The sequence below is a fragment of the Pipistrellus kuhlii genome, unplaced genomic scaffold (assembly GCF_014108245.1).
Source record: "Pipistrellus kuhlii isolate mPipKuh1 unplaced genomic scaffold, mPipKuh1.p scaffold_m20_p_3, whole genome shotgun sequence".
Lineage (NCBI taxonomy): Eukaryota > Metazoa > Chordata > Mammalia > Chiroptera > Vespertilionidae > Pipistrellus > Pipistrellus kuhlii.
This window is the reverse complement of record NW_023425529.1, coordinates 91,533,324-91,558,885: the sequence shown is the minus strand read 5'-3', so window position 1 is coordinate 91,558,885 and position 25,562 is coordinate 91,533,324. Positions and strand designations below refer to the sequence as shown.

Below are 25,562 nucleotides of genomic sequence, written 5' to 3'. Positions count from 1 at the left end.
CTCAGATGATTCAGCCCTTGCTGACATGATGGAATTGGCTTCAGGCACCTCAGGTGAAAGATTAACAAACAAAAACAAAAAGGTTCTTCTCTATTTTGAGGTAATCTTTTATTTTCTCTGAAAAGTTTTCACCTTCATATTAATTTCTTAAATCACCTGAAATACATTAAGCTTTGAAAAAGAAAGTCATTGCAGCACTCGCTGGGTTGTTCAGTTGTTTGGAATGTCATCCCATACACCAAAGGCTGCGGCTCGATACCTAGTCAGGGCACATACCTAGGTTGTAGGTTGGTCAGATGTATTTGGGAGCAACCCATCAGTGTTTCTCTCTTTCTCTCTAAACATCAAAAAACATATCCCTGCATGAGAAAAAAAAAGTTTTTAAGATTTTTTTACTGAGTCATTGCCATCACTATTGTCATATTACACTGACTAGACCCATTTTTTATTACATAAATTTACATGTATTGATAAATGACTTGCCCTTCCTTCAAGGAGATCTAGCTTCTGTCAGCCAACTGTCTTATCTATATCCTGTAAATAAAAGGCTAATATGCAAATAGACCGAATGGCAGAACAACTGAACAACAGGTCATTATGATGTGCGCTGACCACCAGGGAGCACATGTGGAACATGGTGGGCATCAGCAGCAGGTGGCAGAGCATGGAAAATGGCAGGATAGTGGTGCACGTGAGCAGGGGTGCCAAACCAAGGCAGGGCGCCAATAGCTGTCATTGGGGCGAGCCTCTGGTGGTTACTGAAAATTATTTGCTCCCACATGCTGCGGTCCTGCCTGGCACTCTCAACTGCTGCCAGCATCAGAGCTGCCACTTACACCCAATGCTGGCGCCAGAGCCACCCCTCACACCTGTTTCTGGCACCCAGTGCTGGTCCCAATCAACCCTGAGGGCTTATCCACCTCCCCCTGCCTCCTGAGGGGCGACTGTGGCAGCAGCCACCGCCGCTCACACCCACTACTGGCACCAGCCCCAACTGCTCCGCACCGTCAGTGGGTGTGAGCAGCGGGGGCTGGAGCAGGGCTGCCTGCCGGCAGACCAGGGGACTGGATGACGTGGCAAGAGGGGCCATGGAGGATGGGCCAAGACCCACCCCTATACCCACAGCAGCCTCTTGGTCCAGTTCCTTTCAAGTTGCACAAATTCGTGCAGAGAGCTCCAGGTGTGTGTGTGTGTGTGTATGAAAGTCCAGCGACTGGAATGGCAGAACGACCAGTGGCACTGTGGCAGCCAACCAGCCTGATCTGGACTCCCATCAGCCCCCAATACCCCAACTGGGCAGGGCCAGCTGCCAACCACTCGAGGCTCCTCCTCCCAGCCTGTCTCACCCCCAGACTCCCTCCCACCCATGCACAAATTTGTGCACCAGGCCTCTAGGAAGTCATAACATACCTGTAGCCAATCACTTATGCCCCCTCCAGTCTCAAGTGTTACATTTTAACCAATCACAATGTCACCCTCATTATTAACTGCTTTCTCTTCACTCAGTTCATCTGTACCCAAAGAATGAACTTTTACCTGTTTTACTTTCTCATTTCATTACAATTAAAGGACCTCTGTAACAGTTAAATGCTTTATTGTATTAATTATACCTAGTAATATTTTGACTAATAAAATTCTTAAGTAAATTTTCTGTAAAGTCCTTGTTCTATAGCTAATGTCCAGTGGAAATGCTATGCAAAATTGTGTACCTTTAAAAAAAAACCTCACCTGAGGATATGTTTATTGAATTTTTTAGCGAAGAAGGGAGAGAGAGAAACTTTGATGTGAGAAACATTGATAGGTTGCTTCCCATATACACCCCAACCAGGGATCAAACCCATAATCTAGGTATGTGCCCTGACCGGGAATCAAATCCACTACCTTTTGGTATACGGAACGATGCTCCAATCAACTGCGCCATCCAGCTGGGCGTATTTGTTTTTTTATAAAGATTTCCAACCAATAAAAGCACCTACTTACTTATAAAGTTTATACAGTTGGTTTTTTTTAAAATATATTTTATTGATTTTGTACAGAGAGGAAGGGAGAGAGATAGTTAGAAACAACGATGAGAGAGAGTCATCGATCAGCTGCCTCTTGCACACCCTACTGGGGATATGCCCGCAACCAAGGTACATGCCCTTGACGGAATCGAACCCGGGACCCTTCAGTCCCCAAGCCGACGCTCTATCCATTGAGCCAAACCGGTCTCAGCTAAAGTTTATACAGTTTTTAACAATAGTCTTTCCTTAGGTGTTAACAGAGTAAGTGAATTAAAAATGAAAGCTGTCCTTGTGCATTTCAAAATTATAAAAAGGTATAAATTTTATATTCCAACAATCTTTTCCATTTATACACACACACACACACACACACACACACACACACACACACATATAAATTAAACCACAAAATTGACAAGAAATGTACATTTTTACCAAGAAATCAAGTTAGTGTTATTTCATGATTACATCCCCGGAGTATTACAATTTTGTATCCATGAGAACATTACCATCCTTGTCTTTAACTCTTACTCGACCATGAGGGTATTTTGTTTCTTGATGTCCATTTGCATAGACAGTTTTAACAGTGCCATCTGGATACTCCCGTCTCTTGAATTGGGCAGTGTGTAGTTCTCTCTGGCCATTATTAAACTCTATGATTTTTCTGCCATCTCTGTAAATTTAAAATAGAATTTAATTTTGTATCCTTTTCTCTGCACAAAACCTTTTCAAATTCTTCCAGTATCCCTGCCATAAGGGGATAATTCCAGTTATCAAATTAGCACTTAAATGTATCCAAAAAACAGCTTTTTTTAAATAAATTGCTGTATTCACCACAATGCCTAGGTTTGGTGTTTTGTGTTTTTTTGTTTTTTAACTAACATGTATTCTGCCTCTAAGAAAACTAGGCAGTTTTAAAATAATGGCTTTCAGTTTTGACATTATTCTTTACACAAAGTTAAAAGCCACCTGAGTCTGTGTTTGCATCAGACTGGAGACGGAAAGGGGCACGATCAGCCCTGAAGCCAGTGATGAGGCAGAATAAGGAAAATAGTTAATACCAAGTTGACTGTGTGTCTGGGACATTCACATAGGGATATAGAGTTCAGATGAAAAAAAGCTGGCCAGGAGTTAATGCCTCAAGACAGAGAGATGAGTCCAAGGAGTTTTCAAAGTGTAATTTACATGTAAGATTTTGCTCCAACTTAAGAACAAACTGCTATTTACTAACACCAGATAAAGAATTCATGTTTTAAATTTTTTTAGGAGGGGAGCAAGTTTATATCATAGAATTCAATTTAATTCAATGCATCTATGTGTTAGCTGTGTTCATGTTAATGGGTGCTTAACTATCACTCTACGAGAAGAAGGCTGACAGACCTTCACCATGGTTTGAATTAAAATGGTGATGTATGCTACTCGTTACTGTGGGCTGAGAAGTCAGTTAAAGTTTCTCACTTCTAGAAACAGGACATTCAAGGGTGTTGACTTTAAAGAATGGGGTCAGGTGACCAGAGGAGAAAAGTGCTTACAAGGTGACAGGAAGGTCAAGAAAATGAAAACGTGAGAAGAGAAAGTCTGGCTTAAACACGGTGGCCATTGTTGGATTATTCTTAAAACTACCAGGGCAGCTTTTCCTTCTGGGTCTCATTCACTGTTTTCAAATTTCACCAAATTTGTTTATAAACAACTAATTGCCATTCTTCTTTCCTAAAGTGCTAGATAGATTCTTTTTAGATCTCCAGGATTTGTTTATATATTAGGATGTTTCTCTCAAACTAGTTCTAACTCCAAAAGGCTGAGAATACTTCTCATCTGCTCTCTGTATCTTTGCTCACTTCTAAACTCACTGAAATTTTAAGTGATTTACACAAATGTTTAAAGATTTTATTTACTAGAGGCCTGGTACATGCCATTCGTGCACTTGGGGGGGGGGTGGGGGTAAAGGGAGAATCCCAGACCCTTCTGTGTGTAGGCCGACACTCTAAACCACATGTGTCAAACACAAGGCCAAATCCGTCCCGCCAGGCCTTGCAATGTGGCCCGCACTGCGCTGTCATCACTGCACTCCGCTGCGTTTCCATCACAATGACAGTTTATGACTGTTCAGTAAACCATTCGGCCCGCGATTTAGGCTGGATTTTAGATTTTGGCCCCTTCTCTGATTGAGTTCGACACCCCTACTCTAAACACTGGGAAACATTTGCCATGACCAAACACTTTAAAAATTTAAAAATTCAACTGATAATAAAAGTTGAATCATGAAAACTAGAAAATCTATAAACAAATTTAACAGGTATCATACCGTTGTACTCTGACAATTGTGCCATCTGGGAAAATGCTTTCTTCTTGTCCATCAGCAAATAAATTTTTGATGGTCTGGTCAGGAAATGTGATTTCTTTTCTTCCATCTGGGAAGTGTTTTTCTGTTTCAAAAAGATTACTATAAATGTTTTGGTTTTTTTTTTAAGAAGGGCAGAATTTAATTAAGGAGAGGGCAGGGCAAGTTTTTACCTATCTGTCCACTTGAGAAATGTAGGACTTCTAGTCCTTCAGGGTAAGTGGTGTGGGTGGTCTGGGCGGCTGCATAGTAGTAGATCTGTAAAGACACAGAGTCACTATGCCTTCTCTTCAGAGACTGGAGGCCCAGTGCACGGAATTCATGCACAGGGGTGGGGGAGTCCCCTTAGCCCAGCCTGCACCCTCTCCAAGCTGGGACCCCTCGGGAATGTCCCTCTCACAATTCGGGAACATTGATTCCTAACTGCTCACATGCCTACCTGCCTGATCGCACCTAACTGCCCCCCTCCCCCCTGCTGGCCTGGTCACTCCCAACTGCCCCCCTGCTGGCCTGGTCACTCCCCTGCTGGCCTGGTCGCCCCCAACTACCCTCAGCCCCCCGCCACCCTGGTTGCCCCTCATTGATCCTCCCGCTGGTCTGGTCAACCTCAACTGCCCCCCCTGCAGGGCTGGTGGCCCCACGCAGCCTGTTCAGTTGTCCATTTGGTTGTTTTGGATGCAATGGTCGCTTAGCCATATATAACTGTTTATAGGGTTATATACACTACAGATAAAACAAGCCCCAAAGAAACCTACCACTCTCTCATCTGGCATGACCTGCTTTACATCACCATTGAAGAAAGTGACAGTGACCGTCTTCCCATCTGGACTCACTTCTTTTCGAGTTCCATTTGGAAACAATATAGCACGGCACCCATCTTTATAAACCTTCTCTATCTACAAAACAGGAAAACATCAATAGATTTCCTCCTGAGACAATGTGACAAAAATAGCTCTCATTCTCTTCCTAATTGTTTTTCTATGAAAAAAATTTCAAAGTAGGCATTCTCTCAAAAGGAGAAAAAAGTTAATAAACTCATCGCAATCAACTTCACTTATCAACACGTTACATCTTTATTTCCCTTATTCCCTCAAACAAACTTCTTGGTGGAGCTTTTTAAAGTAAACTGCAGATACCACCTATAATCACTTTATTAACATAACTACACCAGTATCACCCCTAACAATAGGTCACTCTTTCATATAACCATTTACATGGTTTTCCCTAAATTAAAAAAGGCTTTTTACAGTTCATGTGAATCAGAATGAAAACCCAGTCCACACGCACACAGCTGATCTGTCTTAAATCTCAACAGTCACCCTTATGCCAGTTGTTGAAGGAACTGCATCACTGAACCAGTAAAACTTCCCACATTCCAGATTTGGTCGATTGCTTTCCCAAGATGGTATATCTAACATGTTAAGAAGACTAGTAGCTAGATCTAGAGGCATGATTAACTTCCAGTTGAATTCCTCTGACAGGAACGTTTTGTAGGTGCTGCTGTGAGCTTTCTATGGCCACAGCACGAACTGGGTCTCACAGTCAGGTCTGCCGTGAAGCCTGTCATCCTTTCACCTAGGGTTTCAGAAGTCACCGACAACTGCTGCCTAGATTCTTTCTTTCATTGGGTGTGGAAATCTGATGATTCCTTAATTTTCTCCTTTTCCATTTATTAGCTGGAATTCTTCTACAACATAAAAGCTTTCCTCATCAACAGTTTGTTTCTCTAAAGCAGAGTTTGTATAGGAAAAGTCTACCTATTCCTTTTGAATTGTTCTTTGTCCTCTCATTCCAAAAGATAAGCAATGAACTCCTGCCTCATGATTAACTTCAATTAAAACGAATCAGATTAGAGTATTTGGAAAAGTAAGTTTTCTATAAAGCTGAAGAAAAATTCCCTTCTCACCTCCCCAGTAACACTGTTTGATCCCTTCCCTTCTCATTCCCTCTTCAAGTTGGCTCACCCAGCCAGGCAACAGCTTTCACGCCCACAGCCTTTCCCAGGCCCGGGAGCACACTGCAGCAGGCAGTGGAAAGAGGTGCCCGGTTCAGAGCACGTTCCGGAAAGGCTGCAGGAAGGCGGAGGCTTTAGCTGTGTGCTGAGGAAGAAGAAAGGGTTTGGACAAAGGAGCTCTATTCTTCGTTTTGCTACATTTCTAAACTAAAAATGGCAACTAATGCACATTGTATATTCAGCATTTTTAAAATATATATATATATATATATATATATATATATATATATATATATATATATTTTTTTTTTTAACTGATTTCTGAGAGGGAGAGAGAAACATCAATGATGAGAATCATCGATCAGCTGCCACCTGCATGCCCCTATTGGGATCAAGCTGCAACCCTGGGCATGTACCCTAATTGAGAATTCTCCTGGTTCACAGGTCAAGACTCAACCACTGAGCCACACCTGCCAGCCTATATTGAGCATTTTTAGTAAAGTCCAAAGATTCAACCCGAGGTCATGCCCCAAGGTATTAACATTTTTAAACCCTATAAACAGTTATAAAGATCTATTATTTTATAATCAAGTGTTTCAACTTTATTTTAACCCATGTTTATTTTTTATAATACATATTTTTAAAGTTCTAACCTTTCCATCAGGATGACTGATTTCTCCCTGAATTTCTTCTTTTTCCTCTTTTTCATCCTCTTTACATTCAGGATCTGGGAAGTCCACCGAGTCAAGAGGCTCCCTGGGTGTGGCAGTCTGTAGGGACAAGAGGCTCTCAGCGTCCTATAGGCTGCCGGTCGCCAACCTCACAGACCACCAGTTGGTGACTGCTGCTGCAGGCCATCCAGTAACATTTCAAGCAGCTAAAATTTAAACTTTCTTCAAAAAGCTAGATCCTGCTATTACAGGATCTGTGACTGATGTTTGGTGTTATATAGAAAACATGTGCAATGTTAAGTAAAAAGACTCCTTTATAAGTCATTTAAAAACTTATGTCAGTTAACTAATTGACTGAGTCATTTTTGAATATATAAAAATATAAAGAGATTTACTTGTCCCTTATCCAAACTGCATAAGTCACGAGAAGACACAGACTTGGATCTCCGAGATGGATTGCCTGTAGAATATAATTGTCAGAGTTTTAATATTTAATTGAAAGTTTTAAATTAACATTATAAACATTTAGTTCATATCCTTCTTTTGTGAAGTGCTGTTAGTCATTAATTAAGGAAGTCTGAATATTTTTCTTGACTAATTCACAGGAGTTCATTACATAAGTTGAGATGTGTATTCAGGTACTGAAGTCCTGAGTGACCAAGAAAGACAAAGACAGTATCTCTTCCCTGAGAGTTTATAATCAGAGGAAGTCACATGTACTCAACTAGCCCCACCGACCACAGGTATTGTGGAGACAACGATGAAGACTTCAGGTAGAGACTAGGTCTGAGGAATAGGTAATAGAGACATCCAATAAGACACAATAGAATTTGACTTGAAAAAGTATTATTTAAATAAAATCTAGACCAAACAGCTGTAGTGTATACATTTTTTAAATCATGATCAACAAACCAATCATATACTATACTATAGGCCTGATGAACAAAAATTTGTGCAGGAGCAGGCCTTCCTTCCCCAGGCTGCCGGCACTGGCTTCCCTCCAGCATCCAAGACCCGGACTGCTTCCCTACGGCCCCGGCTTCGTCTGAAAGGATGTCTGGTCTAATTAGCATATTACCCTTTTAATATTACAGATTTGCAATATGTTATAAAATAAGCATACACACACACTACTGCCATCCTACCACAAACTGAGGTTAACTTTTTAAAATATATTAAAGTTCTAATATGTTCTTCCTATATGCCAACAGGCCATGATAAATATTCATAAATTTGAAGAGTTTTGAGCAAGTGCCAGATTCTGATTTACATGTTAAAAACTAGAATGTATGCTGAAAGCTCTGGGGAGAACAGACTAGGTAAGACTAGAGGTAGAATCCAGAGGCTGGTAAGAATTTGAGAATGTTTGTGTGGTGTCTACTTGCCAAATGTTAGCAATTCAATATGGTTCAACCTACTTAACTCAGATAATATCAACATCAGAAGGATTACTTTAGGGATTGATGGAAGTGGGAGGTAAGGATAAAAGAAAAAAAGGAATCAAGAAGTGCATATGTTTTTAGCTTTAGCAGGCAGACAGGCTGGGGAGAGGAGAAGTGCTCTTCAGACCGGGTACAGAACGAATTCCTCCACCTGACAGGTGCAAAATAAGCTATACAATGTGAGCTCTATGCTACATATTTCTAAACTTTACACCCACTTTCCATACAAAAGACTATTATCCCCATTTTATAGGAGAGGAAATCAAAGTTGAGAGAGAGATTAAAGAACTAGGCTGTCAACTAATAAAACATTCCAACTAACCAAGCTACACCAGCCTGCACAGTTCAAACCCAAGTTGTTTAAGGGACATTATTTTCAATTCACACTTGAAAATCCACTTAAATGGACAGCAGAATTAAGCTGTACATGGATTTTTTACTCCACACGTGGTTGGCCTGTAACTGTCAACTGAACAGAAATAATACAGTTAGAAGAGATTAAGATTTAAGAGTATAAAGAAAGCCAATGAGAGCTGTCAGGTTCCATTAGGCCAGTGTTTCCCAAACTTTTGACATATGTGTACCCCTTCTATAATTTTCTTAACGCTGAGTACCCCTCGTACTCATGAGAACGTAGAATTAGGCACAGCTAAGCACGGTGCAGTGCATATCCCCACCAAACTCCGGTGCAACGCGTACCCACACCAAACTCTTCCCGTACCCCTGAGGGTATGCGTACCACACTTTGGGAAACACTGCATTAGGCTAATATTAGAATAACTGGTATTTCCAAAGATGAAAGGGCAGACTGCTTATTTAAAGAAATTAGTTAATATTTAATTTTTTTAAATAATAGCTGAGAATTTCTCAAACCTAGGGAAAGACTTGGAGCAACAAGTTCACAAAGCTACCACCATACAATCTCAAGCAAAAAACCTTCTCCAAGACACATAATGAAACTCAAAAATCAATGATAATGAAAAACTCCTAAAAGCAGCCAGCGGTGAAACTGGCACTGGCTTCCCTCGAGCACCCTAAAAGCAGCTAGTGGGAACCCCTGAGGCCAGCAGCAGATTTCTCAGTAGAAATTCTAAAGGCAGTCCTGGCTGGTGTAGCTTAGTTAGTTGGAGTGCCATCCCACACACCAAAAAGTGGCAGGTTCAATTTCCAGTCAGGGCATATATCCAGGTGGCAGATGCAATCACTGGTTAGGGTATGCACACGAGGCAACCAACTGATATCTCTCTCTCTCTCTTTCTGCCACCCCCCCCCATCACACCCCCCCCACCCCCCACCCCCGGCTAAAATCCTATATAATAAAACCTAATATACAAATTGTCCCCTGAACCGGGAATTCAACTACTCGTTATGATATGCGCTGACCACCAGGGGCGGCACAGAACATGGCGGGTGTCAGCTATGCCAAGCTGGCAGCGGGCACCAGTGGAGGCACTACTGGCCCCACTGGGCCCCAACAAGCACAGGACCAACGGGATGGTGGAGCAGGTGAGCAGTGGGCACCAGGCCAAGGCAGGTGCAAGTGGAGGCCTATCCTGTCGATCACCCTGGCGGCAACCAGCAGTGGCGGGAGGGGGGTGGGGGAGGAGGGGCACTGCCTGACTCCTGGGCCTTGAGAGAGCCGGGTGGGGGCCCTGCTTGTCAGCAGGCCCTGATAGCCCAATTGGGGGTGGGCCCGGGGCTGGGACAGGGAAATGGGTGTGGGTGAAAGCGACTAACTCCTTCGGAGCCAGGGTGGGGGTAACAGGGACAGAGTTGAGGTAAGAATGCAGGGTGTCCACTGAGCTCCCTCTCGCTCCCCCTGTTGCCCTCCTCCCTCCCCCTAGATGCCAGGAAGCTGGCTGGGGAAGACCCTGTGTTCAGGTGCCAGGCACCTGCGAGGAGCCCACCCGCACCCGGATGGCCTCTTCCGGCTGAGCCAGGCTGCAACCCCTGGGACCGCAGGGGCCAGTCAGGCTGCCCGTGGGTTGGCACAGGAGCCAGTCTGCGAGGCCAGCTGGGAGACAGCATGCTGCCCACCCGCTTCCATGTGGAGCTGCTGGGCACCCCAGAGGTCCATGCTGAGCCCCAGAGTGTGGCATCCAGCCGTGCTCGCTGCATCTCCACGTGGGGGCCCGGGAGCTGTGACTCAGGGAGGAGGGACATGGGGGCCCAGAGGTCAGCTGGGACCTGCCCTTCCGACCCAGATGCTTGTGCTTCGATCTCCAGCCAGGCCTAGGGTCCACACCTGTGCGCATATTTTGTGCACCAGGCCTCTAATAAATAAAAATTTAAAATAGTAATAAAAAATTAAACTCTAAAGGCCAAAAGAAAACAAAATGATGTAACCCAAGTGCTAAAAAATAAAAACTGCCAGCCAATAATACTTTATCTGGCAAAGTTATTCTTCAGATATGAAGGAGAAATGAAGGATTTCCGAGATAAACAAAGCTAAGCAAGTTCATTACTACTACACCTGCCTTACAAGAAATGCAAAAGCAGTTCCTTTAAGCTGAAACAAAACAAAAAAAATAATGAGCAACATAAAAACTTACAAAAGTACAAGACACACTAGTAAAGGTGAAATTTTATAGTCAGATACAGAAACTCTATAACAGGCCAGTGTATTAACCACTTATTGTATAAAGGTTAAAGGAAACGTATTAAAAATAACTACAGTTATTAATAGGTACACAATATAAAATTGTAAACTGTAATACCAAAACACAAAGGGAGGAGTAAAAGGGTGGACCCTTTATTGAAGCCTTTTAAAGGAGAAGGAAGCGCAGTTGCTGTCAGCACAAAACAGACGTTATCTCTGTCTTATGTCAGCTTCATGGTAACTACAAGCAAAAATCTAGAGTGCATCCATGAAACAACAAAGAAAAAGGATGGAAAATCACTGATTTCAAACATAAGCAGAAACAATGTAAATACAAAACAACTAGAAAGTAATAAGATGGCAGTAAGTTCTTACATATTAACTAAAAGTCTGATGCATGAATTGGTGCATGGGTGGGGTTCCTTGGCCTGGCCAGTGATCAGGGCTAATCAGGGCCCTGGGAAATTGGCAGGCCAGGGGGAGGGAAATGCTGGACAGAGTTCCCCTGACCAGGCAGCTCCCACTACTACTGGGTCCCTTCCCAGAGCTATGGGCTTGGATGGGGAGACCAGCACCATCTTGAAGAGGAAAGTGGACGTTATAGGGAGCCTGAGGGTCTACAACTGTGGCAACCACCGGGCAGCTGCAAGCCCAAAACACCGGTCCCCAATTGGTGCAAACGTGGATTCAGAGGAGCTCTACACTCCACCTCAGAAGGGTCATATTTCGCCTGGGATAAGGAGAGAACTACAAATCAGATATCCAGAGAAGAGAGACCATGGAGAGACAAAGAAACAACCCACATATGAAAAAAAAGCAGGCATCAACAGAAAAGGAAGTAAATGAAATAGAGGCAAGGAATCTGTCAGAGAAAGAATTCAGAGAAATGGTCATAAGATGGATGAAAAGAATTAAAGACAAATTTGACAATATGAGTAAGAACCAAGAGGAAATGAAGAACCAAGAAGAAATGAAAAATGACATCGCTACTGTAAAGTACTCAATAGAAAGCACCAACAGTAGACTAGAAGAAGCAGAGGACCACATCAGTAAGCTAGAAAACAAGGTAGGAAAAAATACCCAAGTAGAGCAGCTTCTAGAAAAAAAAAATTAAAAAGCAGGAGAAGAGCCTAAGGGAACTTTGGGACAACACGAAACAAAACAACATCCTCATAATGGTACCAAAAGGAGAGGAAACTGAGCAAGGAATAGAAACCCTGTTTGAAGAAATAATGACAGAAAATTCCCTGATAAAGGGAAGAAAAAAAACAAATCCAAGAAGCTCACAAAGTCCCAAGCAAAATGAACCCCAAAAAACTGACACCAAGGCACATTATAATTAAATTGACAAACAGCAATGACTAAGTAAGAATCTTAAAAGCGGCCAGAAAGAGACAGAAATTTACCTACAAAGGAACCCCCATCGACTAGTGACTGATTTCTCAACAGAAACTCATCAGGACAGAAAGGAATGGAACGAAAAATATAAAATCATGCAAAGGAAGGGTCTGAATCCAAGAATACTATTATATAACCAGCAAGCCTATCAATCAAAAGTCAAGGTGAAATCAGGAGCTTCACACACAAAAAAGGACTAAGGGAATTTATTACCACCAAACCAGCAATGTAAGAAATGCTAAAGGGTCTGCTGAAAAAAAAATAAAATAGAAATAGGAAGCGAAGAAGGAACACAGGGAAAAAGAATAAAAATGGCAACAAACAAGTACCTATCAATGATAACTTTAAATGTAAATGGATTAAATGCCCCAATCAAAAGACACAGGGTAACGGATTGGATAAGAAAACAAGACCCATATATCTGCTGTCTACAAGAAACCCATTTCAGAAAAAAAGACGCACACAGACTGAGGATGAAGGGATAGAAAAAGGTTTTCCAGGCAAATGGAAATGAAAAAAAAGCTGGGGTAGCAATACTTATATCTGACAAATTAGACCTCAAAGTGAAGGGCATAAAAAGAGATAAGGAAGGCCACTTCATAATACAAAAGGGAGCAACCCAACAAGAAGAAATAACTCTGGTAAACATATATACAACCAATACAGAAGCACCCAAATACATTAAAAAAAACAACCCACATACTCCTAGAGTTAATCAAGGGAGAGATTAACAGCAACAATCATAGGAGGAAACCTTAATACCCCACTATCACCATTGGACAAATCCTCTAAACAAAAAATCAGCAAAGAAACATCAATCCTAAATGACTCACTAGACCAGATGGAATTAATTGACATGTTTAGAACATTTCACCGGAAAGCCACAGAATATACATTCTTCTCAAGTGCACATGGATCATTTTCAAAGATAGACCATATGCTGGGACACAGACAAAGTCTCTTCAAATTCAGGAAGATAGAAATCATATCAAGCATCTTCTCTGATCACAGTGGCATAAAACTGGAAATCAACTACAATAAAAATAACCCAAAGAGCCGGCACCGGTTTGGCTCAGTGGATAGAGCGTCGGCCTGCGGACTGAAAGGTCCCGGGTTCGATTCCAGTCAAGGGCATGTACCTTGGTTGCGGACGCATCCTCAGTAGGGGGTGTGCAAGAGGCAGTTGATCGATGATTCTCTCTCATCGATGTTTCTAACTCTCTATCCCTCTCTCTTCTCTGTGAAAAATCAATAAAATATATTTTAAAAAATAAAAAAAATAACCCAAAGAAATCAAACACATAGAGACTAAACAGCATTATATTAAACAATGACTGGATTACCAGAGAGATCAAGGAAGAAATAAAAAAACATCATGGCAACAAATGACAATGAAAACAGAACAATCCAAAATCTATGGGACACAGAGAAAGTATTCTTGAGAGGGAAGTACATAGCTCTACAAGCCTACTGCAAAAAAAAGAAAAAATGGTAATAAATTACCTATCTCTACTACTCAAAGAGTTAGAAAGAGAGCAACAAGAAAAGCCCATTGTAAGCAGAAGGAAAGAATAAAGATGAGAGTGGAGATAAACGACATAGAGACCAAAAAAATAAATAAATAAAATACAAGAGATCAACAAAGCCAAGAGGTAGTTTGTTGAAAGGATAAACAATATTGATGAACCTCTAGCCAGGCTCACCAAGAAGCAGAGAGGACTCAAATAGACAAAATCAGAAGTGAAAGAGGTGATGCCGGGACCGGTTTGGCTCAGTGGATAGAGCAATGGCCTGCGGACTGAAAGGTCCCGGGTTCGATTCCGGGCAAGGGCATGTACCTTGGTTGCGGGCACATCTCCAGTAGGGAGTGTGCAAGAGGCAGCTGACCGATGATTCTCTCTCATCGATGTTTCTAACTCTCTATCCCTCTCTCTTCCACTCTGTGAAAAATCAATAAAATATATTTAAAAAAGAAAAGAAAAGAAAAGAAATGAAAGAGGTGAAATGACAACAGACCCCACCGAAAAACAAAGGATTGTTAAAAAATACTACAAACAACTCTATTCCAACATACTGGACAACCTGGAGGAAATGGACAGATTCCTAGAAAAATATAACCTTCCAAAACTCAATCAGGAAGAACCTAAACAGCTCAATAGGCCAATAGCTATGGAAGAAATTTAAGCAGTCATCAAAAAGCTTCTGGCAAACAAAAGCCCAGGGCCAGATGGCTTCACAGGAGAGTTTTACCAAACATTCAAGGAAGAACTAAGCCTATCCTCCTCAGACTATTCCAAAAAAATTCAAGAGGAAGGAACACTTCCAAACTCCTTCTATGAAGCCAGCATCACCCTAATCCCAAAACCAGATAAAGACAACTCAACACAGTCAGAAAGAGAATTACAAGCCAGTATCTCTCATGAACATAGACGCCAAAATCCTCAACAAAATTCTAACAAATCTGATCCAACAGTACATCAAAAAGATCATGCACCATGACCAAGTAGGATTTATCACAGCAATGCAAGGATGGTACAATATCCGAAAATCAATAAACGTGATACATCACATAAAATGAGATAAAAATCACACGGTCAAATCAATTGATGCAGAAATTGATCCAACACCCTTTCTTGATAAAAACTCTCAACAAGGTGGGAATAGAAGGATCATACATCAACATAATAAAAGCTATACCGTATTTTCTGGCGTATAAGACGACCCCCTAATTTTACAGTTAAAACATAGGTTTAGGCCTATATTCACTGTATAAGACTACCCTCCACTTCCGAGGCAACACCAGTTCTTTTATTAATAGACCACCTCTCTGACTCTGCCAATCCAAGCAGGCTTTTTATGCATGCAAATTATACATGTTCTGGCCAGGACCGGTTTGGCTCAATGGATAGAGCGTCGGCTTGGGGACTGAAAGGTCCCAGGTTCGATTCCGGTCAAGGGCATGTACCTTGGCTGAGGGCATATCCCCAGTAGGGGGTGTGCAAGAGGCAGCTGATCGATGACTCTCTCTCATCGATGTTTCTGACTCTCTATCTCTCTCCCTTCCTCTCTGTACAAAATCAATAAAATATATTTAAAAAAAAAAAATTATACATGTTCTGTACCCAAAGCTACACTGTGTTCTAGTAAAAAGCCTGCTAGGGCGGTGATATAGTGCCATCCTGGATTTCCAAGTGAGGTGCTTTCTATCCGTCCCCCTTTACTCTGTTCCCTCTGCTGAGACCTGAATTCAGACCACTGAAAAAGCCCGGTTGACTTTTTTTCGTTTCAAAAGTCGTCTTATACGCCGGAAAATACGGTATATGACAAACCCACAGCAAACATCATACTCAGTGGGCAAAAACTAAAACCATTTCCCCTAAGAACAAGAACAAGACAGGGATGTCCACTCTCACCACTCCTGTTAGACACAGTACTGGAAGTGTTAGCCATTGCAATTAAAAAAGAAGAAGAAATAAAAGGAATCCAAATTGGGGAAAAAAAAGTCCTTATTTGCAGATGACATGATATTGTACATAAAAGACTCCATCAAAAGCTAGTAGACTTAATAATCAGATTTGGAAATGTATCAGGATTAATGCCAAGCAATCTATGGCATTTCTATACACCAATAGTGAACTTACAGAAAGAGAGACTAAAAAAACAATCCCATTTACCATGGCACCAAAAAAAAATTAAAATACCTAGGAATAAACTTTACTAAGGAAGTAAAAGACCTATACAAGAGAAACTACAGGACACTGAAAAAAGAGATACTAAAAATCCACGAACATGTTGTGTTCTTACACACACACACAAGTCAAGCACTTCACAATGCTGGAAGAACATACTGTTTATGGATGGGCAGAATCAACATCATTAAAATGTCCATACTACCCAAAGCAATCTATAGATTCAATGCACTCCCCATTAAAATACCAATGGCAGGTTTCGCAGACATAGAACAAACTCCAAAAATTCACCTGGAATAAAAAAAGACCCTGAATAGCCACAGCAATCCCAAGAAAAAAGAATAAAGTAGGAGGGATCTCAATACCAGATTTCAAGCTGTATTACAAAGCTACTGTTCTCAAAACAGCCTGGTACTGGCACACAAACAGACATATAGACCAATGGAATAGAATAGAGAACCCAGATATTGACCCAAACTATGCTCAATTAATATTTGACAAAGGAGGCATAAAAATACAATGGAGTCAAGACAATCTCTTCAATAAATGGTGTTGGTAAAATTAGAAAGATACATGCAAAAAAAAAAAAAAATGAAACTAGACCACCAACTTACACCATACACAAAAATAAACTCAAAATAGATACAGGACTTAAACATAAGACAGAAAACCATAAAAATACTAGAGGCATCCACAGGCAGCAAATGTTATCACTGATATAAAGGTTTAATCTCCCACATCTATAGGCAACTAATACAACTCAATAAAAGGAAGATAAATTAAAATTAAGATCCAATTAAAAAATGGGCAACGGACCTAAATAGAATCTTTTTGAAAGAAAACAAAAGAAAGGCCAAGAGACACTAATTATCTGATGCCCAAAGTCACTAATTATCTGAGAGATGCAAATTAAAACGGCAATGCGGTACCATCTCACACCTGTCAGAATGGCTATCATCAACAAATCAACAAACGACAAGTGCTGGAGAGGATGCAGAGAAAAAGCAACTCTCATGCAGTGCTGGTGGGAATGCAGACTGGTGTAACTACTGTGGAGAACAGTATGGAGTTTCCTCAAAAACTAAAAATGCGGGCCCGGAGCAGCCGGGCTCAGAGCAGCCAGGTCGGGTGCGGCCAGGCCCGGAGCAGCAGCAGCCAGGCTGGGAGCGGCCAGGCCTGGAGCGCCCAGGCCTGAAGCAACCAGGCCCGGAGCAGCCACGTCGGGAGCGGCAGTGGCCAGACCCGGAGCAGCTGGTTGTGGAACGGACCAGAGCAACACAGGCCAGGCCTGGAGCAGCCAGGCTCGGAACAGCTCGCTCCTCACCTGCCTCCGCCCCAAGGCTGCCTCTCAGACATGACTGAAAACTTTGGGGGGAACTGGAGGGTCTGCTGAATCAAATGAGGAAGGCTTAGATCTGGATGTGTTGAGTTAGTATAGCGCTGGGGTGTCGATCTGTGAGTGCCTTGTGTGGGGCCTGGATGAGGTTGGTTGATCTATTTGGAAATGTCTTTTGTGTGAAGTGTATCCCTGGGCATGTGGAGGTATTATTGATTTGAGAAAATGTTAAGTAACTGATTTACTATCTGAAAAATTTAAAGTTCTGAAAGTTTAAGGTCTCTTGCCAAAAAGAGGTTTTAAAGCTAACACCTTAATTTTAATGGAGAAAGGAAATGACAAGCCCTTCCCACCCAGAACAGGTAATCCAACTCCAACCAGCAGCTATCTTTAAACAACGTGTCCATTTACACTTAAAGGGCTATACCTTTTGATAGCCTAAGGGCAAGTTTACATGTAAACAAGTTTGCTCTCAATTCCCAGGGCAGAAAAAAAAACAAGGTTTAAAATTATTAGATTTTAAAATTTATTCTTAGAAGTGTAAAAGTTTATTAATTAAAAAAAACAACAACAACAACAAAAAAAAAGGAGATTGAAAAACCTGATGAACAATAATAGCTGTTCATTGTATAATAGTAGAGTTGGCGATATGGGAGGGGAGTGGACTGACTGTTTTCGGGGAAAGGGAGGGAGGAAGAGATTGAACATAAAATGTGCACTTATGGATGAGGACAATGGGGGGTGGGCAGGGGGCAGAGGATGGGATGGGAACCTGGTGGAAGGGGGAAGAAATGAGGAACCTTTGTAATAATATGAACAATAAAGATTGATTTAAAAAAACAAAAAAACTAAAAATGGAACTCCCATTTAACCCAGTAATCCCACTCTTAGGAATATATCCTAAGAAACTAGAAACACCAATCAAAAAGGATATATGCACTCCTATGTTCATAGCAGCACAATTTATAATAGCTAGGATTTGGAAACAGCCTAGGTGCCCGTCAGCAGATGGTTGGATCCAAAAACTATGGTACATCTACACAATGGAATATTATGCTGCCATAAAAAAAGGAATTATCATCATTTGCAGCAACCTGGATGGAATTGGAGAACATCATGCTGAGTGAAAATAAGCCAATCAATGAAAGAGAAACACCACATGACCTCACTCATTTATGGATAATAAGGAACATTATAAACTGATGAACAAAAAGATAGATAGAGAGATAGTAAAGCAACAAGCAAACTGTCAAATTACAGTGGGAGGATAGGGAGATCTGGGGGAGATAAGAGATCAACCGAAGGACTTGTATGTATGCATATAAGCATAACCAATGGACGCAAAACTCTGGGGAGGGAGGGCATGTATTGGAGAGGGGTGTGGGGGGGGGAGGAAATGGTAAGATATGTACACATATAATACCTTAATAAAAAAATGAAAGAAAAAAAAGGTCTTTTTGCAGCCCTATTCATGTCATTGACACTGGATGAAACATGAATGCCGATCAATAGGAAAACTTGACTGGCAAATACATGTGGATTCTGTAAAGCCATTATAATCAATAAACTACAGTTTATATATATTAATGTGGTAAGTTTTAAATTTTGAAACAAATTGCAAAGGAATACATAAAGTATTAAAACAATACTATATTAATTTATGGACACAATATAATGAAAGAATGAGAAACCAGCATGGAATGCTGTCAAGGTAAAAATTAAGTGGGGAATTAGGATACATAGAAGGCTTTAATTAAAAGCATGGTATTTTATTTCTTAGGTAGATTAATTTTCTATTCTTTAAATTCCTGAAATGTCTTCTAAAAAGATCATGCAGCTTCTTACCTTGTATGGGCAAATTATTTTTCTTGTAAGTCTCTAGCTGGGTTTCTGAAGAATTTTGACTCTTTTGAATTTGAACTGATGAATTCTACAGTAAGAGATAATTATGTAATTGAATATAAAATTAGTGTCTGTCTACATATTAGTACAATGAATTAAACAGAACTCAGCTTGCAATGAGAATGTTTTAAGTTTGTTCATTTACATTGTTTTCATTTATCACTAAAGACCAGAGTGAATACACACATACATACACACAACCTCTGTAAATATATTCATTCCTCAAGTTAAGGGCATAACAGACAATGTAAAGCAAAACAGTCTTCTCTGACTGTTACCAGGCTAGCCCGAGGAGAGAGGAGGGACTCATGGTTACCCATTAGCAAAACCCTCTCATCTCAGCTTCTCCGGATAACGTTCCCCTCACTGCCTTGCTCTAACTGAGCCCTAAGTGCCACTGAGATGAATGCTCACCATTGTCCCTTGAAGAGATGGGAGGTTTCTCACTCTCAGAGCTCACAACCCAAGACTTAGAGATACTGGGTGTCCTTGCTCTCCATCACGGCTTCCAAACAAATTTCTTTCTCTCCTCCCTGCCCACCCCCACCAAGCTCCGAGTTCATGGCCATGTCCTCCCCCCCACCACACACCCCTCCGTGCCTTTCCGACCTATTCTCCCTCCAATCTCAGCCCTGCACTTCCACAGGCAAACTCTAGAACTAGTCATTATCACTATTTGCAATGATCAATAACTGTTCAATTTCAAAGCATTTGAATCCAGAATGTGAGGTGTTCTACAAAATAACTAGCCTGGTCTATTAAAAAAGCCAATGCCATTTAGTGTTCAAGTATGTATATATGGGTGATATGCCATGATTTCTACAACTACCTTCATGTGGTCCAGCAAAAAATACAATGTGGCAAAACCTTAACAGTAGTTCAATCTAGGTAAGTAGTCAGGTATTCATTGGATTGTTTTTTCAAATGCCTCTATCTGGGAAACTTCCATAATTAAATATTTGAAGAAGAGAGAATTCCACTCTCTGCCTACAGCCTACAGAGTCCTACAAGTCACTGATCTCTGTGTTCTATGTCCCTCACAAACTTGTAGCCTATGCCCTTCTTAAGCAGTTCATGGGTCACTATTAACTTCTAAGCCCCTCTCTCTACTTTGTGGCATTCCCCAATGACCACACCTCCCCTAAAACATAACTTTCCACCAACTGACACCCAAAAAACAAACAAACAAGAAAAAATAATGCAAGCCGTTCTCACTGGAAGTAACAATCGCTAACCTGCATGGGCCACGCAGCCCAGGACTCAGACTTTACTTCCCAGTCCGTTGGCTTTCCTCTCTCTTACACAACTATTTCACACTTTCCTCCATGTTCTCTGCCCTCACAATCAGCAGAGTATCATGCTTCCCACTTTACTGAGAAAGTTATAGGATCAGAGGGAACTTCCTATCAGGTAGCACCAGACACCTAGCCCTAGGTCCAGACCTTAGACCTTATTGAAGTCGAACTGCCTGTGCTCCTGGCCAAAACCAGCCCCTCCACCAATTCAATTATTCATTCCCTAAGTCCCATCTCCCCTTACGTATGATCACTGCATCATTTCCCTCTCTACTGAAACCAACTCTACAAATATATGAACACCTGTTAATTTCCCATCTTAAAAACAAAAACAATTTCCCCTACAGCCACTACCCCCTTTTCTTTATATTTACTGCAAAACTTTTCCATACAAATCTCATATTCTGTCTGAAACTTCTCTCCATTCTCTCTTATCCAGTCAGGCTTTTGTCTTTGACACATTTCTACTTGGTAAACCCAAGGACCAACCTTCAGTCCTCAACTTACTGAGCAGCAGCCTTTGATGCCTGTGTGCCACACTCCCCCCCTTGAGGGCCTTTCCCAGCTTGGCTCTCAGAACACCACATGGCCCTCCTTTCCGTCTTACTCCATGGTTATTTGTCCTCCTTGGTCCCAGCTTCTTACATTCTGCTCAGTATTTGGACCTCTTCACTTTCAGTTTCAGTCATCTCAGCCCAAGGCTAATTTACCATCCATTCTGATGACCCCAAACTTCTACCTGCAGCCTGACTTCTCCTAATACATGTATAACTATCTAGTAAACATCTTTACGTGATGCTCATTGGCAAACTCACCTTGTCTGCACCTGAGCAATATGTGTTGTCTTCTTATGGACTTTAATAACAAAGGGAAATTCTTATATCAAGCAAAAAAACTACACTAAACGGGGAAGCCATTCCTGACTCCTTTTTTGGCTGTCACACCCCATATCCAGTTCATCAATAAATCCTGTCCACTCCTCAACCCCTCCATTGCCACTCCCCCAGTCTAAGCCACTATTATCTCATCTCTAGTCTGAATTACTCTGTAGTCCACTTTGATGTTCCTGAATGGGCCCATAGTTTCCCACCCCCTCAATCTATTCCTTCTTTTAAAATATATTTCCTTAATGATTTCACAGAATAAGGGAGGAGAGATAAAAACATCAATGATGAGAGAGTATCATTGATTGGCTGCCTCCTGCTCGCCACCCACTGGGGATTGAGCCCACAAACTAGGCATATGCTCTTGGCCGGAATCGAACCTGGGACCCTTCAGTCCGCAGGCTGACACTCTATTCACTGAGCCAAATCGGCTAGGGTCCCCCCAATCTATTCTTAAGTCTGTAATAGAGTGAGCTGGTGTTGGGGCTCAGAGATGCAATATGGCTCCAGCAGCAAAAGCCTCTGGGAAATGTGGGACTCTGTTTAAGCCTCAGCAGCCTCGGGCGTGGCTGACCACCCAGAAAGCCAGATGCCATCCAAAGGTAAACGTCATGTCCCTAGGAAGGCGGTTAATGAATGCACAGAGTGTGATAACTGCCTGATGTATTATGCTAACTTAAAAATGCATTGTTCTTGCTGGAGGTCTATGTGACTACCCACCATATGGTTTTACTTTTAATCCCCTATAAAAAAAATAAAAATTTTAAGAAAAGTAAGACCCTATCCTAGAAGAAAGTGGATTCTTCCAGGCAGGCAGGCCACCACTGGGAGCAGCTGCCTATCCGTGTATGTAAGTTTCTCCCATTAAAGCTATGATTTTGAATAAGATTATCTGTCAGTTCTTCAAAATCAATCTGAATTTAGGAGTTGGGCGCATTCCCCAAATACTGAGATAAAGGGTTAGGCCACCCCTTCAGTCAGAGCCCAGCAAGAGCTCGCATGGCATTCAGAGAAAAAGCCCCAGTGTTTACAGAAACTATCACCACCCTTCATCGTATCTCTGGTTTCATCTGCTGCTATTCTCCCCTTTCTCTGCTCCAGCTTCACAGTAAGTGCTCACTTAACACCTTTAATGTGTTCTATGACTTTAAGTGAAATGACATATAATGAGAACCATTTTATCAGGCTGACTGATGTAGTAATCTTATAATGAAATGACACTATTCGAGGAACTGCAGCTCCAGCCTTTGGCATTACTGAACCCCACGCCCTCCGCGTTCCTGTGCCTGCTCTGCTTCTCACCCAGGCCCCTCTTCAGCCATTATTCAAATGTTGCTTCCTCTGTAAAGCCTTTCATGGCCATCCTACATGTAACTGCAACACCCCATACAGTTATTCCCTCTCCTTGCTTTTTCTCCTTCATTTCCACTACTATTTCACATACTATATATTTTATTTATCTATCTTATTTTATAGTCTTTTTCCTGCCACTAAAATATTAAGTTTCAAGAAGGCAAGGACATTTGCCTGTTTTGTTCATTGCTTTATCTGCACTGCCTAAAAGCAGTGCCTGGCAAACCAGAGTTGTAGGTCACACGCATGTGACTCTCTGCAAATGCTTCCCTTGGCCTGTTTTAACTGGCACTGTCTGCCTACTGCTTATAATCATCCCCTTATCAAAATTATACAAATGGCACATCACTGTTCAAAGCTGTAGATCGTTACGTGTCAGTGTCTTTATTCTGCTCACTGACACTGCAGAGAAGTTATTCTCCATCACTACTCAGCAAAATCACATATGCTCACTGCTTAATCATCACCTGTACTTTTTCATTTTGTTTTTCCAGTTTCCTTGTATTATTTTAGTGTCACTGGTTTTTAAGAGCTTGTTTATGACTAAGGATGTTAAGCATTTCTAATGCATTGCAAATGAAATACCATGTTTTCTGTTACCATTTTACTCTGATGTTTTACTTTTTGGTTGTATAAAACTTGCGTATTAAACTTAATCATATGTTGTTTAAAAAAAAGAATTATACAAATGAATTTGAAAATTATTTCTATAGCAATGCTCAATATTATTTTTTAATTATGGTAAAATATATACATGGTATAATATTTACCATCTTTTTGTTGTTAATCCGCATCGGAGGATATTTTTCCATTGATTTTTAGAGAGAGTGGAAGGGAGGGAGAAGGGGGAGAGAGAGAGAGACAGAAACATCAGTATGGGAGAGACACAACAATTGGCTGCCTCCCACATGTGCCCCTACTGCTGCAATCCAGGTATGCACCTTTGACCGGGAATTGAACCCGTGACCCTTTGATGCACGGGCCAGTGCTCCAGCCACTGAGCCACACCAGACAGGGCAATAGTTATACCATCTTAACCACATGTTAAAGTGCACAGGTCAGTGGTTTAAGTACATTCACACTGTCATGCACCTTTCATTCACAGAACTCTTTAACTTGCAAAACTGAAACTCTGTTCCTATTAAACACTAACCCCTCACTCTCTCCTCCCAGTAGCCCTGGAAACCACCCTTGTGCTTTCTGTCTGTAGGAATCTGACTACTCAAATATTTAACATCTCCCCCTAACTTGTCAAGGCAGGCTGGTCTCCAAACTTACCATGGACCGCTCTTTCTTCATGGCAGTCTTCCACTGACCCATCTTGATGCTGCCCTCAGCGGCTTCCACTTTCTTCCAAGCATCGAGTCGGAATCGCTCCATCACTTTTATTTCTTCCCGGAGGTCTGTGTTCTCTTTGACCAACATTTCTATCTGGCTTCTAAGACGGCCATGTGTACTTGACCATTTTGCTTCTTTTCTTTTCAAATCTTCCTGTAAATCTGTTACCTGCTGTTTCAAAGCCTGCCAATCCCCCCAAAAAAGCATTAATAGAATTAAAACAATGCAACAGATGAAAAAATACAGACTAGCTAACCTAGTACAGAGAACAGAAAAGAGAAAGCTCCATCACATTTCACTAACACTGGGATTTTCAAAAAAAGGACTAGGGGTTCAGGCTAGAATCTCACTTCATACCATCAGCAAAATTAATTCCAGGAATCAGGAGGAGGCAGCAGACACCACGTAAGAGTTCACTGAAATAATGTGACCTTGAGATAATAAAGATACTAATGGAGCCCTGACTGGTTTGGTTCAGTGGATAGAGCATCAGCCTACACAGACTGAATGGTCCTGGGTTCGATTCCGTCAAGGGCACATGTCCAGGTTACAGGCTCCATCCCTAGTCGGGAACATGCAGGAGGCAGCCGATTGATGATTCTCTCTCAACATTGATGTTTCTATCTCTTTCTCTGACTCTCCCTTCCTCTCTGAAATCAATAAAAATATGTTTTTTAAAAAAGATATTAATTGAAATGAAGAGATAAATGGGGATTATCTGTTGAAGAAAAAATAAATAAGAATTAATTACTAACTGAAGGAAAAAGAGATGAGGTAAAGGGAAGAATAAAAGATTCAAATTAAAAACTACCAACCCTGAGATCCAAGATGGCTGCGCCCAGGTGAACACCTAGCCGCAGCCGCACACAACAATTTCAATAAAATACAACTAAAATATAAAACGGACATTGCCCAGAACTAGAGGAAGGTTGACTGACTGGAAATTCTACAGTGAGAAGCAAGGAGAAAACCAGAAGGAGGTGCGGAGGAGCTGGAAAAGCCCAAGGTACTGAGACGCGGTGCGGGGAGAGGACGGAGCCGGAGAGGAGGGAGGCCGAGTGCCCGGCGGGCGTTCCCTAGCGGAAAGGAGATAAAACTCCGACTGTGCTGGGCCCCCGACTGCTCTGATCCCCAGTTTTAAGCCAGACCCCGGGGACTCAGGCTCAGCCATAGGGAGCCGGGCTGTAAGGCGGAACCCCGGGGAAGTGGCGAAAGGAGGTCCCGGCAGTGCGCACACTGCGCACAGAGAAGGGACATTCGGCTGTGCCGCGGGATTGCCCTGACGGGAAGGAGACTGGGGCTCCAGACTGCTCTGAACGCCACCTCCAACTCCACTTCCAACTGAACTGAACCCCAA

General features: G+C 41.8%; 1 protein-coding gene across 1 annotated transcript in view; it reads right to left on the bottom strand.

Moving 5' to 3' along the window:
- Positions 1 to 2,142: 2,142 nt before the first annotated feature.
- The window catches only part of CENPJ (centromere protein J), an 80,529-nt gene continuing 57,109 nt past the window's right edge, over positions 2,143 to 25,562 (bottom strand). Inside the window, 8 exon segments of the mRNA XM_045588510.1 lie at positions 2,143 to 2,676; positions 4,309 to 4,429; positions 4,518 to 4,602; positions 5,100 to 5,240; positions 6,952 to 7,068; positions 7,365 to 7,429; positions 19,279 to 19,363; positions 24,146 to 24,388. Of these exon segments, the coding sequence (XP_045444466.1) occupies positions 2,484 to 2,676; positions 4,309 to 4,429; positions 4,518 to 4,602; positions 5,100 to 5,240; positions 6,952 to 7,068; positions 7,365 to 7,429; positions 19,279 to 19,363; positions 24,146 to 24,388 (1,050 nt within the window). The 3' untranslated portion in view covers positions 2,143 to 2,483.